We start from the raw sequence: 14578 nt of genomic DNA, 5'->3' as shown, positions 1-14578 counted from the left end.
TCTCGTCGCTGTATACAGTATACGACATGAGAGAGAGAGAGAGAGAGAGAGAGAGAGAGAACGTAGCGTGTATACTATACATAGCGAGAGCATACGTACGTACACTGGGTTTCCGCATCGCGCGCTACTCTTCTCCCGGATATGGCGACAATTTCCGACCGAGTGGTGAGCTGCTGCGGTTTCGTGCACTCCTATCTCGTGGCTGCGATCTGTTTGCTGATTGGATGCTTCTTTCTCTATCTTCTGCGATATGACTGTGCCGCAGCGTTGGCCTAATTATCGGATATCTGACTACGCTTGTATCTCATGCGCTGCTCTCGCATTGTTTTCCCATACGCCGATGTATCGAGAAACTCGGTATAGTTCCGAACTGCGACCGTTACGGGAGCTCGGGATCCAGAACGCTTTGCACATATACAGGTATACACAGCATCCGGCAGAAATCTGGTTTCAGCCGGATTCGTCTGGGAAGAAGTGTAATAATACCGGTATACGCACTTTACGCTTCAAAATTCACCGAACATTCACTTCCATCGCTGTCCATCGATTATCACACGCCCCATTAATCAGCCGCGCGAATTATCACGTTTAACAATTAAACTCCAATCGATTTTACGATTCAGCGGATAATCGTCTTTACGCAAAGCTGCAGCCTTTGATGCAAGCCCGCTAATTGAACAACGTGCGTAGAGATTCTAAAGATTCTTGTGCACACGCGAATACATTTTTCAAGCGCGCGAGCTTTCTTCGACGCGTCGGCTCATTATCACGTGAATTCGCGGCGCGGCGACGTCTCTGCTTGAAAAAAGTCTCTTTGAATAAATTTCATTCGACCGCAAAAAATCGCTCCTCTCGATTTCCATAAATTGCTAGCTAGTAGTGTGTGTATTCTGTTTACGTTTCGCCGCGAATAACAATGGGAGATAAAAAAAAAAAAAAAAAAACGTACACACGTGCGCTCGCGCAGTGTATTCACGCATAATATCGTCGAAACTGCGCTCGCGCCGATTTTTTTCGCCGCATCGTCACGCACCCGCGAGCTTGTTTATGTCCAGAGTCCTTATAAAGCGTTACACGAGTGTATCTCGTGCTAATTTTAGCAGTTCGCGCGCTTTACGAAAAGAGGAGGGTTTAGATAGGATCACAGTATAACGATTTTCCCGAAAAAAAAAAAATAAAAACTCTCCACGTGCGCACGCTCGCGTACATTTCGGAATCGAGTTTAATTGCGCCGCTAATTATGAGTCACTCGGAACTTTTCGACTTTGTATATATTATAGCGAGTCGAGAGCTGGATGTTGATAGTTAATCGGCACAGGATGACAGATTCCGTGTTTACAAACGGAAGCTTATCGCTTTAGACTTTAGAGACGCGCAGTTTAATGCTTACGCGCTGCACACGCGACAGGTCATTTTTTGTAATAACACACGGTCTACTATCGCGCGGTGATAAGTTAAAAATAGTGTCCGTTGCATAAAAGTGAGCGCATCTGCAGATGTGTTCTTTGTGCGTTGTACTCGCGATTAGGATTCTTCGAGAAAGAGCTACAGTACGCATTGTAATGGTAATCGGGAACTGATTACATTGTAAGTTTATATACATATCTTACACTCCTGCGATGATTAATTCCTGGGTAAAGCTCGAGTTTCGTTAAAAGAGTCGGAACTATATCAGAATTCTGAAATTCACTTGACTACGCTCAATCAACGTTTGAACTTGAGTTCAACGTCATCGGTGAAAACATACGTATATAAATTTAATGCGTTTCTTCACGTGTGCGCATACGGACTCTCTCGATATTCCTTGACACGTACGGCACAATTGACAGATCGTATATCGCTCTCGCGTATTTATCGCTCTATAACTATGCAAATGACGATCGTAAATAAAAGGAAAAAAACGTTCCTCCCAGCTCCGATGCGCGCATATGCGTGAGTGAGACATGATCATCGTTTGTTGCAATAGGTCTATATCTTGTACATGAAGTATACTTTTTACTCCCGCATTATTTCATTCTGAAAATCGTAAAAGCGCGCGCTTTTAATTGCCCTTTTGAAAAAACAGTTTTCCATTTATGCGTATGACCCAATATCCCGCGACGGCTTTTCCTCTTAGACACTTTACTGCGTGAGAATCGACTAGTACACTAGAGTTATTCGAAAATCAGCTACGACACCTCGATCTCGTTTCTTTTTTATCATCACCCCGGCTCGTCACGTGTCTCGGACAAACGCTTACGTAAAAAGCGACGCACCATTATACGAATCGGCGCAAAAAAAAAACGTGATCCGCGCCGCGCGCGTACACGTGTCCTTGAAAGTCTCCGGAGCGTAAATACCAATGAACCCGCCGTCCGTCTTCCTGCAGTCTCCGCATTGGTCTAGTGACGGAGATATCGAGACAAAAACGCGGAAATCCATCATCGAATCGATCGAGATTCCGCGTCAAATGACGCTAGTAGCTGTTGCAGCTGAGAGAAATCGAGTCACGCGCAAGAGATGAAAAGTCAATGAGCTTTGTTTTCTCTCTGTATATGTAGGATTATGTATATAGGTGTACGTCTTGGGCGTAATGAGCACTTTCTTATGCGGTCCAGTCGCTCATGCTCTGATGTGTATCTTTCACTCGGCCGGCTTGATATTCCTCGAAAGCAAGCACGGCATATCCCAATGCAAATATCGCACTGCGCCCATTGTCTGTTATTGTAATGATACGTCGGTCTCTGTAGGTTTATGTTTATGTACCTGGTGTTGTTCGCGCAGATGAGTGTTTGTTTGAGATCCGGCTCTTTTTTGCTCTGTATAGACGGTTCCGACTCGGAGAAATCGCGAGTTTTGACGTTCTTAGATTCGGAATAATGATTCATGAAAAATCGAGAGCATCGATAACAATAACAGGCCACTATATTAGCTCTCTCGGCGTGAAATACGTCACGTGCTCGATGCAGCAGCGTTCGAATCACGCATACTCGGGGCAATCAAAAAGTAATCGCGCTCAAGTAGCCTAATCACAGGCGCGAAAATTATTACGCCAGTATAGGCGACGACGAGTGTGTCAATCGGTGTCGCTTATACGTACGTCGCCTCATAAAACGCCAATTGCGGATTATTAAGCACGGATGTATCGCGCGATGCGTTATCACGTGAGAGCGAGAATTGCAAATTTATTGGACGCTGTCGTCGCGATGAATCGACGAGTCTGGCCTGGTAATCTCTATCGAGATACACGTAGATCTTCTTATTTTGTCTCTGCAGTGATTTATATAATCCATGTACGAGGAGAGGAGGAGCTGATCAATTTTTGCGAGTGGGAAATTTCGTTATCGATGACGTCGACGACTGGCTCGAGAGGAAACGATAACGATCGACGTGTCTAATCAATGTTCGATATCGCGCCTCTAGATCCGAGTGTAACGATGCAAGGAGCAATAGATCAAGCGAAACGACCCGACGTATAATACAGCTCGATCCGAACTTCCGTTATCCATTAATCATCGCCGACGACGACTCTGTAAGCGCGTAGTTTCTAATTTACATGGAACTGCTACTTACGCGTATACATCGTTCCGCTCGAATTTCCCGCGAACTTCACTCGAAACTCGCGGAATAGCGAAGACTTCTAGCTCTCGGTTATTTCGCAAACTTTAAGCAGGTTATTGAAATTCAATTTATTCCGCGAATAAAGTAGATCAAAGCCGCTTGAAATAGTGCAGCTCGCTCGCGCCAAGACGCGATCGAGTTTCCGAATGAATTTGGCACAATTGTCCGGAATTGTGCGAATCTTTGGGACGAAAAAAAAAAGTCGCAGCGTACATATAGCTGAACGCGGAAACGCGCCGAGTACTTTATATTTCCCTCTTTCGAAAAGCCAAGTAGCGGAACGCGCGGATAAGAGCAAAAGTAAAAACCGTAAGCAATTACGGGTCTCTCTTGCTCCGCCTTCCTCAATAAAATATTGATTACCCAATTTTCGCAGCGAAGGCCGGGGAGATGGCTTAGAAGTGTACGAGGCGAAAAAGGAGGACGAGCGTATAACGAAGTGGCGTATAGTTTTTTCATCAATCGTGTATAACGTATATACGCGAGCTGTATGATTAACATCGGTCGTTCGCAGCTTTCAGTTCAAAAACCTCGTTGAATAGCCGCTTTAAATCCTCTCCAGGGCCGGCGCTGCGGTTGTTTTACAAACGCGATTATAACTATCCCATTCGATTCAGTCGAATGTACTCGGCAACGAGTATGTATATACCGGAACAAAAGAGGCGGACCGCTTGAGACTGAAAAAAAAGAGAGCACATAACGCAACAACGGGCCGACCTACGCAAGGAAAGAAAGTAAAGAGCAAAGCGCATGCAATTAACGAAAGAGAGAGTGCCGGCTAAAAGTACGACGGAAGAGCGCTGAGCAGCGAAAGGGGCCTCTCTCGACCGCCTCTATCGGCTCTTACGCGTTATACTTACTTACGCACAATCGCCTCTAAAAGACGCGTTAGAATGCGCGACGTCGAGGTGTGCCTTGTATATACACAGCAGCCTTGAAGTACACTGTACGCCGATCGCTCGCGTTATACCGCGGAAATACAAACGAGCGCCGTTATGATGACGCGCGCGAGAGAGAGAGAGAGAGAGCGATTAGCCCACTCGGAAGAAGCGAACGTTCGCTCGCGCGCCCTTGTACACCAGGCGGAGGGACGAGCGCGGATGTGCTTTTTTTTTCTCTCTGACGCAAGCGCCTTATGCTGCGCACGATCGTTTCAAGAGAATCCGCACAGGCTGTGACCCTTGAACCGATGCAGGAAGCTCCCGTTTTTTATTTTCTTGCTGACGTATTCCGAGAAGATCCTTTGTTCAACCCTTTTTCTCTCTCTATCTCTGGAGAAATCGAGCCGTGGATCTTTCAAGCTTGGAGATGCAAAAACTGCGACACAAGGCTGCGACCGCTATAGCGCGGTGTTTATGAAATTGTTGAAGTAACCGCGTCGCATAATCGCTCGAAAAAGCAGCAGCTTTTCATACGGAGATTCTTCGCGAGTCGAGTGTGTAGAGCTACTAATGAAAACATTTATGCGCCGTCGCTCGTATTTAGTCTTTAAAAAGCCAACGCGGTGACAAGGCCGTCGTCGTCATCGCGGTTAAATCGTGCCGCTCTCGTATATGGGTATATGTATGGAGGAGAGATGGTGTGTGTGCGAGAAAAAAAAATCGCGATTTATGACGTAAAAACGATACTATCGACCTTATTTCATTACGCGACTGAGTGAAATCGATTATACCGAGATCGGTTTCTAATAAATTTTAACTCCTTTGCTATATTTTCCAGGTTTCCATGAACGAGAGCACCTTCAACATCCTGTGGATGGGCAACCATCCAAAGCCCGATGTTCTCCGTAATCTGCTGCCTTATCAAAAGGTTAACCACTTTCCGAGGTATGTATAGGTTCGCTTTAATTAAATTAAGCTAATTAATCACCGCCTTGCCGGGATCCAAGAATCAACGAGGTATTCTTTGAGCCAGCCGCGTATAACACTCGAGAATATAAACCGGCGCCAGAGGATAAACACGTTCGTTTGGAATACTCCACTTTGTTTGAGAGACTGAGAGAGAAGTTTACGGGCGACGTTAAAAAGCGAATTACTCGTCATCTCTCGCGTCTTTTTCGCGCTCTCGCTGGATTTTAACGAAACGGAGAGAAAAAAAAACTTATACCAACAGTCGTATAAAAGAGAATCGAGGTATTACCTCCACGGGTTTATTGTGCGTTACGCGAACTCTGTTTTCAATTTCGTACGAAACGACACACACCCACAGAATTTCAGTAGGGCTCGGTAATATTGTTCCGAAAAGATTGGAATTCGCATATTAAATTCGCGAAGCATTGAATGTTGCCAAACAATTTTCCACGCAAAAACTCGCCGAGAAAATGAACGTCGCTCTATATACGACTAAAAATAAAACGAAGCGAAAGAAAGAGATGCGATGGCATCTCTCGCTCGACACCTCGCGAGAGGGACACACAAACATAAACCCGTCGTCGTGTCTCGTCCGCAGATCGTACGAGATAACGCGCAAGGACCGGCTGTACAAGAACATCGAGGCGATGCAGCGTAGCAAGGGTGTGCGCAATCTCGACTTCATACCGCAGACCTTCTTGCTGCCGAACGAGTCGCGAGAGCTGCAGACGGCGCACTTCAGGTACCGCGGACCCTGGATCGTCAAGCCCAAGGCTAGCTCGCGCGGACGAGGCATTTACATCGTCAACAGTGTGAGTCTGCTTGGACTTATTCGTCTATTGAAGAAAAAATATTGCGCAATTGTTTGGATAACGTCGCGACCTCGTAATTTCAGTAAATTTTAACACGACTATACGTTCGAGGCTGAATACCTATACACTGCAGCGGAGTGTCGATTGGAAATGTATATAATGTATATAGTGTGTTTTTCCACTAGCTTCCGGGGAAAAAAAAAATGAACTCTATACCCTCGTACAAACGAACGCTGTAGTATGTGCAACGCGTTATTTATCTTTATTACCTTTTCAACTGTGCATTATCTCTAATTGAAGGTTTTTTCGTTTACCGCGCGGCCGAGAGGTGTATTGAGTAAGAATTAAGCGCTTAATTACGGCTCTGGTAGTAATGAGAAAATTAACGACTTGGGGAGAGCCGAATTCGCTTCCTCGGTAATTTATCGGCGGTTTATTCGAAATTGCACATTGTATGTCTACGCCTATGACGTATATTGTATACGGTGCTTTCACATCGGTTTTCTCGTAAAACGTTTAACGCGCAATATATTTCTCTCGATGACGATTCGCTCGAAAACCCACAGCCGGAGAAAATCCTGACGGACGAGTCGGTCATCGTCGCCCAGTACATCAACAACCCTCTGCTGGTCGACGGGCACAAATGCGACCTGCGGCTCTACGTGGCGGTGACGAACTACGACCCGCTGCTGATCTATCTCTACGAGGAGGGTCTGGTGCGATTCGCCACAGTCAAGTACGACGGGGACAATCAGTACGTCTGGAACCCGTGTATGCACCTCTGCAACTACAGCATCAACAAGTTCCACGTGGACTACGTCAAGTGAGCACATTACAGCGCATCTCTTTATACTTACCGAAAATAGACTGGCCGTTAATTAATAATTCATCATTCAGAAGCGAAGATCCCGACGCGGAAGACGTCGGCCACAAGTGGACCCTGTCGGCTTTGCTGAGGCATCTCCGATCGATCGGTCAGGACACCGAGCTGCTGATGCAGCGGATCGAAGACATCATTATAAAATCAATTCTCGCCACCGCATCCGGAATAATAAGCGGCATCAAGCAGTTCGTTAAGCATCCCGACACTTGTTTCGGTAACATACCCACACACACACACACCTTTCTCTCCTCACCCGTCGCGGAATACCTAATGATTCGCGTGAATCACCCGACTCTTATCCACGCGGAATCGCGAAAAGGAAGTTGCTTTTTTTTTTTTGTCAGAAAATTCCACTCGCTCTGTAACCGCACACATTTTATAGTCCTGCTTCTCGATTTTAATAAACCGATTATTGAATAATGCAACGGCTTTTATATCTTCGACAGAGCTCTTCGGCTTCGACATCCTCATCGACGACACGTTGAAGCCCTGGCTACTGGAGGTGAATCTGACGCCGTCCCTCGGCTGCGACTCTCCTCTGGACGTGAGATTGAAGTCTGCCCTCATAGCCGACTTGTTGACTCTCGTGGGCGTCCCGGCCGTCGATCCCATTCTCCGGCCGAAGAGCTCGCACCCTCACAGATCCGTCAATCCCGCCAAGCGAATGACCAGTGTGAGTATTTTTCTTTTGCGCGAGGCTATAAAAGGTGCGCCGCCTGTATATATGAGGTTTAACGGTGTACGGACCGTGTGTGAATCACCCCATGATTCATGTCCTCTGCTGGAAGGTTTCTGACTTTTTTTCTTGTTATACGGATCGCTGCCTTTTTGGAGGATCTAAAATTTGTTTATCACTTCGGGCCGTTCGCTTGAAGTGCGAATGGCCTTTTTTGGGAGGATGTGTTGTGACTGGAGATTTTACGATGTTTGGCAATTTTTTAATTTATTTATTTTTTTTTTTTTTTTTGCTCGACTGAGGTTTTATTTAGTGGAATTGTGAGGAACCGAAATAAACCGCGCGATTCGCTGGAGGAAGCGGAATCGCGAGAATACACTCGATGCGATTAAATTTTAATGTAATTCTGGAGAAGCTTCTTCGACGTTCCATATGCCGCTGAATTGTAAAAATTATGATTTTGAGGAAACACATATTTATTTCGAGACGCCGCTCTTCCTTCCGCAAAAATAAAACGTCCATTAAAATGTTAACGACCGAACGATTCTGTATTCCAGTGCAGAAGAGTCCACTCGGCGGAGACGCTAAATCAGAAGAAGAAGACTGCCAGTAAAACCAGTATTAATAAGTCCGGCCTCAGCTCCGAGCAGCAGAGAATATTAGCATCCGCCAGGGCGCAATTCGAGCGCCGAGGTGGATTCGTGCTCATATTTCCTAGTCCCAAGTCGTGGGAGTTGTATTCTCAGTATTTAGGTAATTCTTATTCTTTTCTCATCAGGCGCACTCGAGTTTTATCGATATTTTACTTACAATCGATTCGCAGATCCATCAACTGGCATTCCAGTCGTGACGGATCCTCTGGGGCCCGGAAGAGTCCAGCACACGTCGAGTACCAATCACAACTTGATGCTGCACGAGCAACTGTTTCCGGCAGCTAGTCGCACGCCGGGTTTCATAATTCCTGAAGTCAAGCTGGATCGATTGTCGAGGTAATCGAATTTCTCGTTTCTCTGCACAACTGTATAATCATCCGCGTGCAAGAAGCCGTTGCGAGGTATTTCACGCATTCGATCGGCTTTACAGGTTCGAAAGGTACGAGAGGGCTTTGGTCAAGGGCCACAAGCAGAGTTTGGATCGGAACGATAGCAAGGAAAATTTGGATATCGATACGCACAAGTACAAAGCTCAAGTCATGCAGATGATGCACGAAGGGAATAAATTGAGGTTGTTACATGCTCCTTGAGTGTATTCTTATCGGATTATCAATATTAAAGAATCTATTCGTTTTAGTCACGGAGAAGCCAGGAAAGCCTTCGGTTTGTATTTAGGTCACATTCTGCGTAAAATATCGTCGCAAAATCCCGATCCCGTTTGTTGCGATCTCGTGACCAAGTTTCTGCAACAATCCGCTAGTAACTTAAGGACACCCTTCTTGTTCACCGTTAGTATTCATTTTTTACGCGACCCCTTGGTTATTCCAGTAACTAAACGACAAAAATTGATTCCAGTTGCCAAGTAGTAAATTGGGAGATAAGGATAGAGCCGCAATAACAGCCAAGCAATTGTCCGATTTTCTATCACTTTACAATAGAGAGACCGACCTCTACGCCGATACGGTCGATAGACCAAGAACCGTGCCGAACAGACTTTTCCAAAAATTCCTCTTAGCTGCCAGGTGAATTACTTTTATATACGTTTTTATACACGCCAAGACTCAAATTTCGAATTGTTAACTAAATTTCTGTTTCCAGTGAGGAAGACCTCGATAGCGTACTGTTACTGCAAACCAACCTCTACAACTGCGCCCACACGTTTCTGGGGCGCAGCGGCTTTGTCAGTAGTCTTCGAGGGTCTAATCTTTTAAGCCTCCTGCCACATATCACCTCGAGGGTACACAATAATGCAAATATCACGGAGCAATGCAAATGCAACCAGTCAAACAACCGAACGAGAAAGGCGCCTAGAACATAGTTCGAGTACTTTCAAGTCATTGTTTACTTCTGAATTCGTCGATTTTGGCCAAATGATAAAAAATTTTAACTTACTAACGTAATAGCGCACTGCGCCGGATTAGTTTTTGTTGTACAATAAACTTGTTCACGCTGTGCGTACTGAAGTACAATGTTGCGCTAGCAGTTTCAAGAATTAGCGGGCTATACGAGCCCTCTCGAAAACTTACTCTTTCGAATTCTTATTACGCGACGTGCGAATTTTCGTTAGACAAAAATTTACTTGGTTATGAGTTTTTAAGCGAAAAAATTTTGCGTACTATTTGTTGTCGTTGGTGTTTTTAAGATGTTCTAATATATTCATAAGCAAATTCTAAATTTTAGCGTAACCAAACGGTGCTTGCTTCAACTTATTCCTTTAAATTTAGCGCGGTACTCAAGAAGCAGACAAAAAAATTATATTTTTATTTAGGCATTGTTGATTGTTTTCAATTTTTTCTTAAATGTCTACGAATTTATCGTATTCGTTACAGCATTCAATAACGTTCCTACTTGCAATCTTCTTCCGCTTGAACTTGGCATACATACGTAAAACGAATCTTATTAATATCAGGTTGTATCAGATAGTAGAACTTTAAAAGACGTTTCTACACTATGTAAAAGTCTCTTCTAAACATTTGATAAACTAACGTTTGCGAAACAATCTCTAGTACATTTCGAAACTGCGTAATGAAATCGTTGTAATTATTCAAGTAACAAAAATTAATGATAACGTAGAGGACAATTATACTGGCTCAGGTAACTTGATCGATCTCATCGATGTCGAACAAGCCAAGGTAGAGTAAGAAAATAAGCGAGGTCTTTTATCGCATTTTAAGACGTGAAGTCAAGGATCTAAAATTTAATATAAATCGCTTTTTACCGATACACTTATATATAGTGCACCACACACGACTTTTCACGCTTTTTGAACTTAGAAAAAAGAAAAGGAAATCCGTAAGCGAGCTCTTTTCTTTGCAACGCGGCTCATAAAATAACGCACATCTGATAGCTGGATTGGCAGGTACCAATTCAGCCAAGTTGAGATTCCAGAACGAAAATCACCTCCATCCAGTTCATTCCGTCTAGATTTTCATTCGCGCATCCTCGGCCGACAACTCTAATTAACGACATTAAAAACTTTTATAAGATCGTTGATTAGTTTAGCCAGGTCCGAGCAGTATTTTTGAAACGAGCGATCATTCACCGCGTCGATTAGCGAACGCTGCCGCACAACGGCACCATGTGTACCACACCGCTTCTTATGCCGTACCGATTCATTGAATTATCGCGTTCTGTGATATTAAATACGTCGTTTGCACGTGAATGTATAAGCTCGCTACTCGGCCAATGTACAACGTACGTTTAATTTCTTGTATAGCACGCACATCTGTTTTGTAATTTTAAATCTCTACTGTTCAGAAGTGAAGTATTTTGCGCACGGAGCTTTCAAGCTTGTAATATCGTAACTAGAGATAACATCGTGAGTATAAAATATCATTATAATCTTTTTACAACGAACACGCTTAAACGTAGAAGTAACGAAAGAATTGAAGGAAAATAAGTGACGATCAATAAAAGTTAAACAAATTGTCTTATACACTTTTATTTTATACGAGTTAATAAGTACTTAAACGTTTGAATAACTCTGATGCTTCCAAGTTTGAATCTTGAAAGCCGGAGAAACGCTTATCGAGCTAGAGAAGGCGTTGAATCGACTTTTACTATAAGAAACCAGTGAAATTGGCTTAATGCTTAGCTTGGTCTAGAAATCGCGCGCGCACCCGAATAGGCGTTTAATAGCATTTTTCACGAGTACCTCGCAACGGAGTGCAATAATTTAAATACAAGATGTCAAACTCTTGAAAAGTTTCGATGGCGTTATAACGCCGCGAGGAGGGCCTGAATGCGTATATAGTATATACGTAATATGCATGTACGAGTATTAATGCCTGCGAATGTATGTCTAATAAAAAAAGAAGGTGAAAGAGCCCGTGGTCATTTTTCACGTGTAAGGATATTTTGTATAAATTGTATGTGATCGATGAGCACTGATTATTGTCCGGATATTGTGTACCGCCGTTATGAACGCTGCGAATTGTTTGCGTTTTGTTTTTCTTTGTTTTTTAACCGAAGTGACGAGGAGCGAGACTGCACGATATAGGGCTTGTTCTAATTCTTCGTCTAGTTAACTTATTTATTATTGTATGGCAAAGTAATATATGTGCTGTTTGCGTTTCGTCGTCAAATCGCAAGATATTTTTTATATTCATTAACAAGGAAACATTATTGCTCTTAATATTAACTATTGTATTCATAGTTTGCTCGCACGAGGAAGTTTTTTTAACGCTGTATGTCTTTGTTGTGATCTTCGGGAGAGAAGCCGAAGAGGTGTCTATTAGGTTAATCGCGTACACGTTTAAAGTTCTACGAAATGCTTGATCGACTATAAAGAGATCATTTTTTACGATGGGTATCATGAAAAATCAAGTTGTGTCGAAATGTTCGTTGAGGCTTCAACGGAGATGGTGTTTTTTTAAACTGCCGCCTACCGTCGACGTGTATATTATACAATAACGCTCTCATACTCTGTAACGATGCATTTCCCTTATTTATTCTGTCTCCTCGGAATCTACTCTTCGCGTAGTGAGAGATAATGAGTGAGAGAGTCTCGAGAACTGCCTTTGCGAGAACCAGTTGATCTGCAAACATTATACGCTTCGATTGCGTAACTCAGTGTTCATTTAATTTTACTAGCGATGCTGCTGATCAACCAATTAATTATCCCGCATCTCGTCGTTAACGATAAAAATCGCCAGCTCAGTGCTCAATACGTTCATATCAAGGCTCATTAATTTTTGCGATCTGGCGCTGAGAAACTCGCCGTTTCGTTCGAATCCAATAAGCAATGGCATGTGATTGAGATTAACGGTGAACAAATTAAAAGTAAGAGGAGACAAAATGGTGCTGAACGATGAGAAGGCAAAGATCGTCGACGTTGTGGATAAAATTAGTAAGCTTGAATGGAAAAATGCGTATATCGAATACATATACCTCAGCACAGGCGGCCTACTCAGGGCAGCTGTACAGCAAGCGGGGCGACGATTATTTCCATTTTACCTGTGATCTTTTGAAGATGTGAAAGAAAAAAAATAAGAATTTTTGCTAGTCAACGTTCGAGGAATATTGTACAGTCTTGCGAATGTAATAGAAGCGCCGACGTTCGCAGTTTACGAGTCACCAATGATGGCAATCAGCGCGCCTAATGTTTTAATTTAGGCTACGCGTTATTATCCAAGTTGAACTATAGAGCGTTTTGCGATATTTGCCTACGATGAAGAATCCAGTTGCAATCGTTACCGAATCGTAGTATAACTATTTTAATTATGCGCATCTTTTTTGAAATCGTGTGTTCTCGTTATTACGATCGATTTATATTTGTCGTTGTGACTGGATTTTTCGCTCAGTGTCCTTAGGATCTATTATAAGCATTGATTGTCAGCGCCTAATATTAAAACATATTTTCCCAATGTAATATACATAACTTGTATGCATCATATTTTAAACGATGAAAATAAATTGAGCGAGCAGAAAAGACTCAAATTTGTATTCGATAAATGAAAAACCGAACCACTTCCAGTAAGAACCGGCTATTTTTTACACGCGGATTTGCAAAGGTAATGAAAACACAGAAACAGTCGTTTACAATCGTTTATTCATTTGTGCTTTCGTAGTTCCATACAAACGTGGGATATTTCCTCGCGCGTGTCGTCGTTAGACTCATGCGCCATGTAACACGTATACACATTATACATATATGTCGCCCACAATCCAGCGAATCTGAATATACGATTTATTATACAGCCAAATCCGCTCGACAACACCCCCTCACAGCCCATGTCATCCACATGCGTACGTTACCTTCGCTACATATTCTCTTATTTTTTTGACGTTTATAGTATCGATTTCATACAAAATTACCTTACTTGAAAAAATGTTGTGTTCGGTATATATATATATATATATATGCGTTTTTATTTATTTATGTCGTGAGATGGCTTGTTTTGGTGAACATCATCGCTTTCTCGATTGATTTGTCACTCACGATAAATGAAAATCATCTGTTCTCTCTCTTTGACATTGTTGCAACAAGGTGCCATCATTCGTTCTTCAATGCCTGCGTTGTCTTGTCAGAATGTGAATGAGAGTTTTATTACGCATCTCGATGATTATAAATTCGCCATATAAAACGATGTTTTTATTAATTTTTTTATATCATGATGATTTTTGTTTTGTTTTCTTAAAACGCAGGTCCACGCTTCTGTGTGTATAACTACATACACGAACACGAGAATTGTTTTTTTATCTTAACAGTATGTATAGATATAAACTATGATGTATATTATATATTGATGTATGTGTACGTAATTACAAGCGCGCAATCAGCGGACAATCACGACATTTACAGTTAGCTTCATTATTAATATCATTATAATATTATTATTATTAGCATTGTTATTAGTTCATAAATGTTTATTATAATCGTTACGATCATTTTGTTTCTCTTCAATAGTTACATTTATTTCGTATTATTTTAGTGTGATTTTCATATGGATATACTTTACTCGTTAAACGCTATTTTATTTTATACATGTACAGAGCTGCAGGTCGATAATGGATGACCTTACTCGTGATCATCGTGTACCGATGTGTTTCATACCTCGTCACTCGCACCCTTTGATCTTGTTTTGTTGAACAAATTTGTTAAT

General features: G+C 42.7%; 1 protein-coding gene across 4 annotated transcripts in view; it reads left to right on the top strand.

Moving 5' to 3' along the window:
* The window catches only part of LOC100118299 (tubulin polyglutamylase TTLL5), a 43321-nt gene extending 29909 nt beyond the window's left edge, over positions 1–13412 (top strand). For 2 of the 4 annotated variants that reach the window (XM_001602254.5, XM_031929665.1), the window contains exons 5-15: positions 5320–5426; positions 6049–6262; positions 6829–7085; positions 7160–7359; positions 7592–7818; positions 8379–8574; positions 8645–8810; positions 8905–9045; positions 9112–9262; positions 9330–9496; positions 9573–13412. In XM_001602254.5, coding sequence (XP_001602304.2) covers positions 5320–5426; positions 6049–6262; positions 6829–7085; positions 7160–7359; positions 7592–7818; positions 8379–8574; positions 8645–8810; positions 8905–9045; positions 9112–9262; positions 9330–9496; positions 9573–9792 — 2046 coding nt within the window. In that variant the 3' untranslated portion in view covers positions 9793–13412. Of the gene's footprint in view, positions 1–5146; positions 5216–5319; positions 5427–6048; positions 6263–6828; positions 7086–7159; positions 7360–7591; positions 7819–8378; positions 8575–8644; positions 8811–8904; positions 9046–9111; positions 9263–9329; positions 9497–9572 lie in introns of those variants that run through there. The other 2 variants (XM_031929667.1, XM_031929666.1) reach the window with 2 other exon arrangements.
* Positions 13413–14578: the final 1166 nt, after the last annotated feature.

The sequence above is a fragment of the Nasonia vitripennis genome, chromosome 4 (assembly GCF_009193385.2).
Source record: "Nasonia vitripennis strain AsymCx chromosome 4, Nvit_psr_1.1, whole genome shotgun sequence".
NCBI classification, from domain to species: Eukaryota; Metazoa; Arthropoda; class Insecta; order Hymenoptera; family Pteromalidae; genus Nasonia; species Nasonia vitripennis.
Note: the sequence above shows the minus strand (reverse complement) of the source record. Positions and strands in the feature narration are given on the sequence as shown.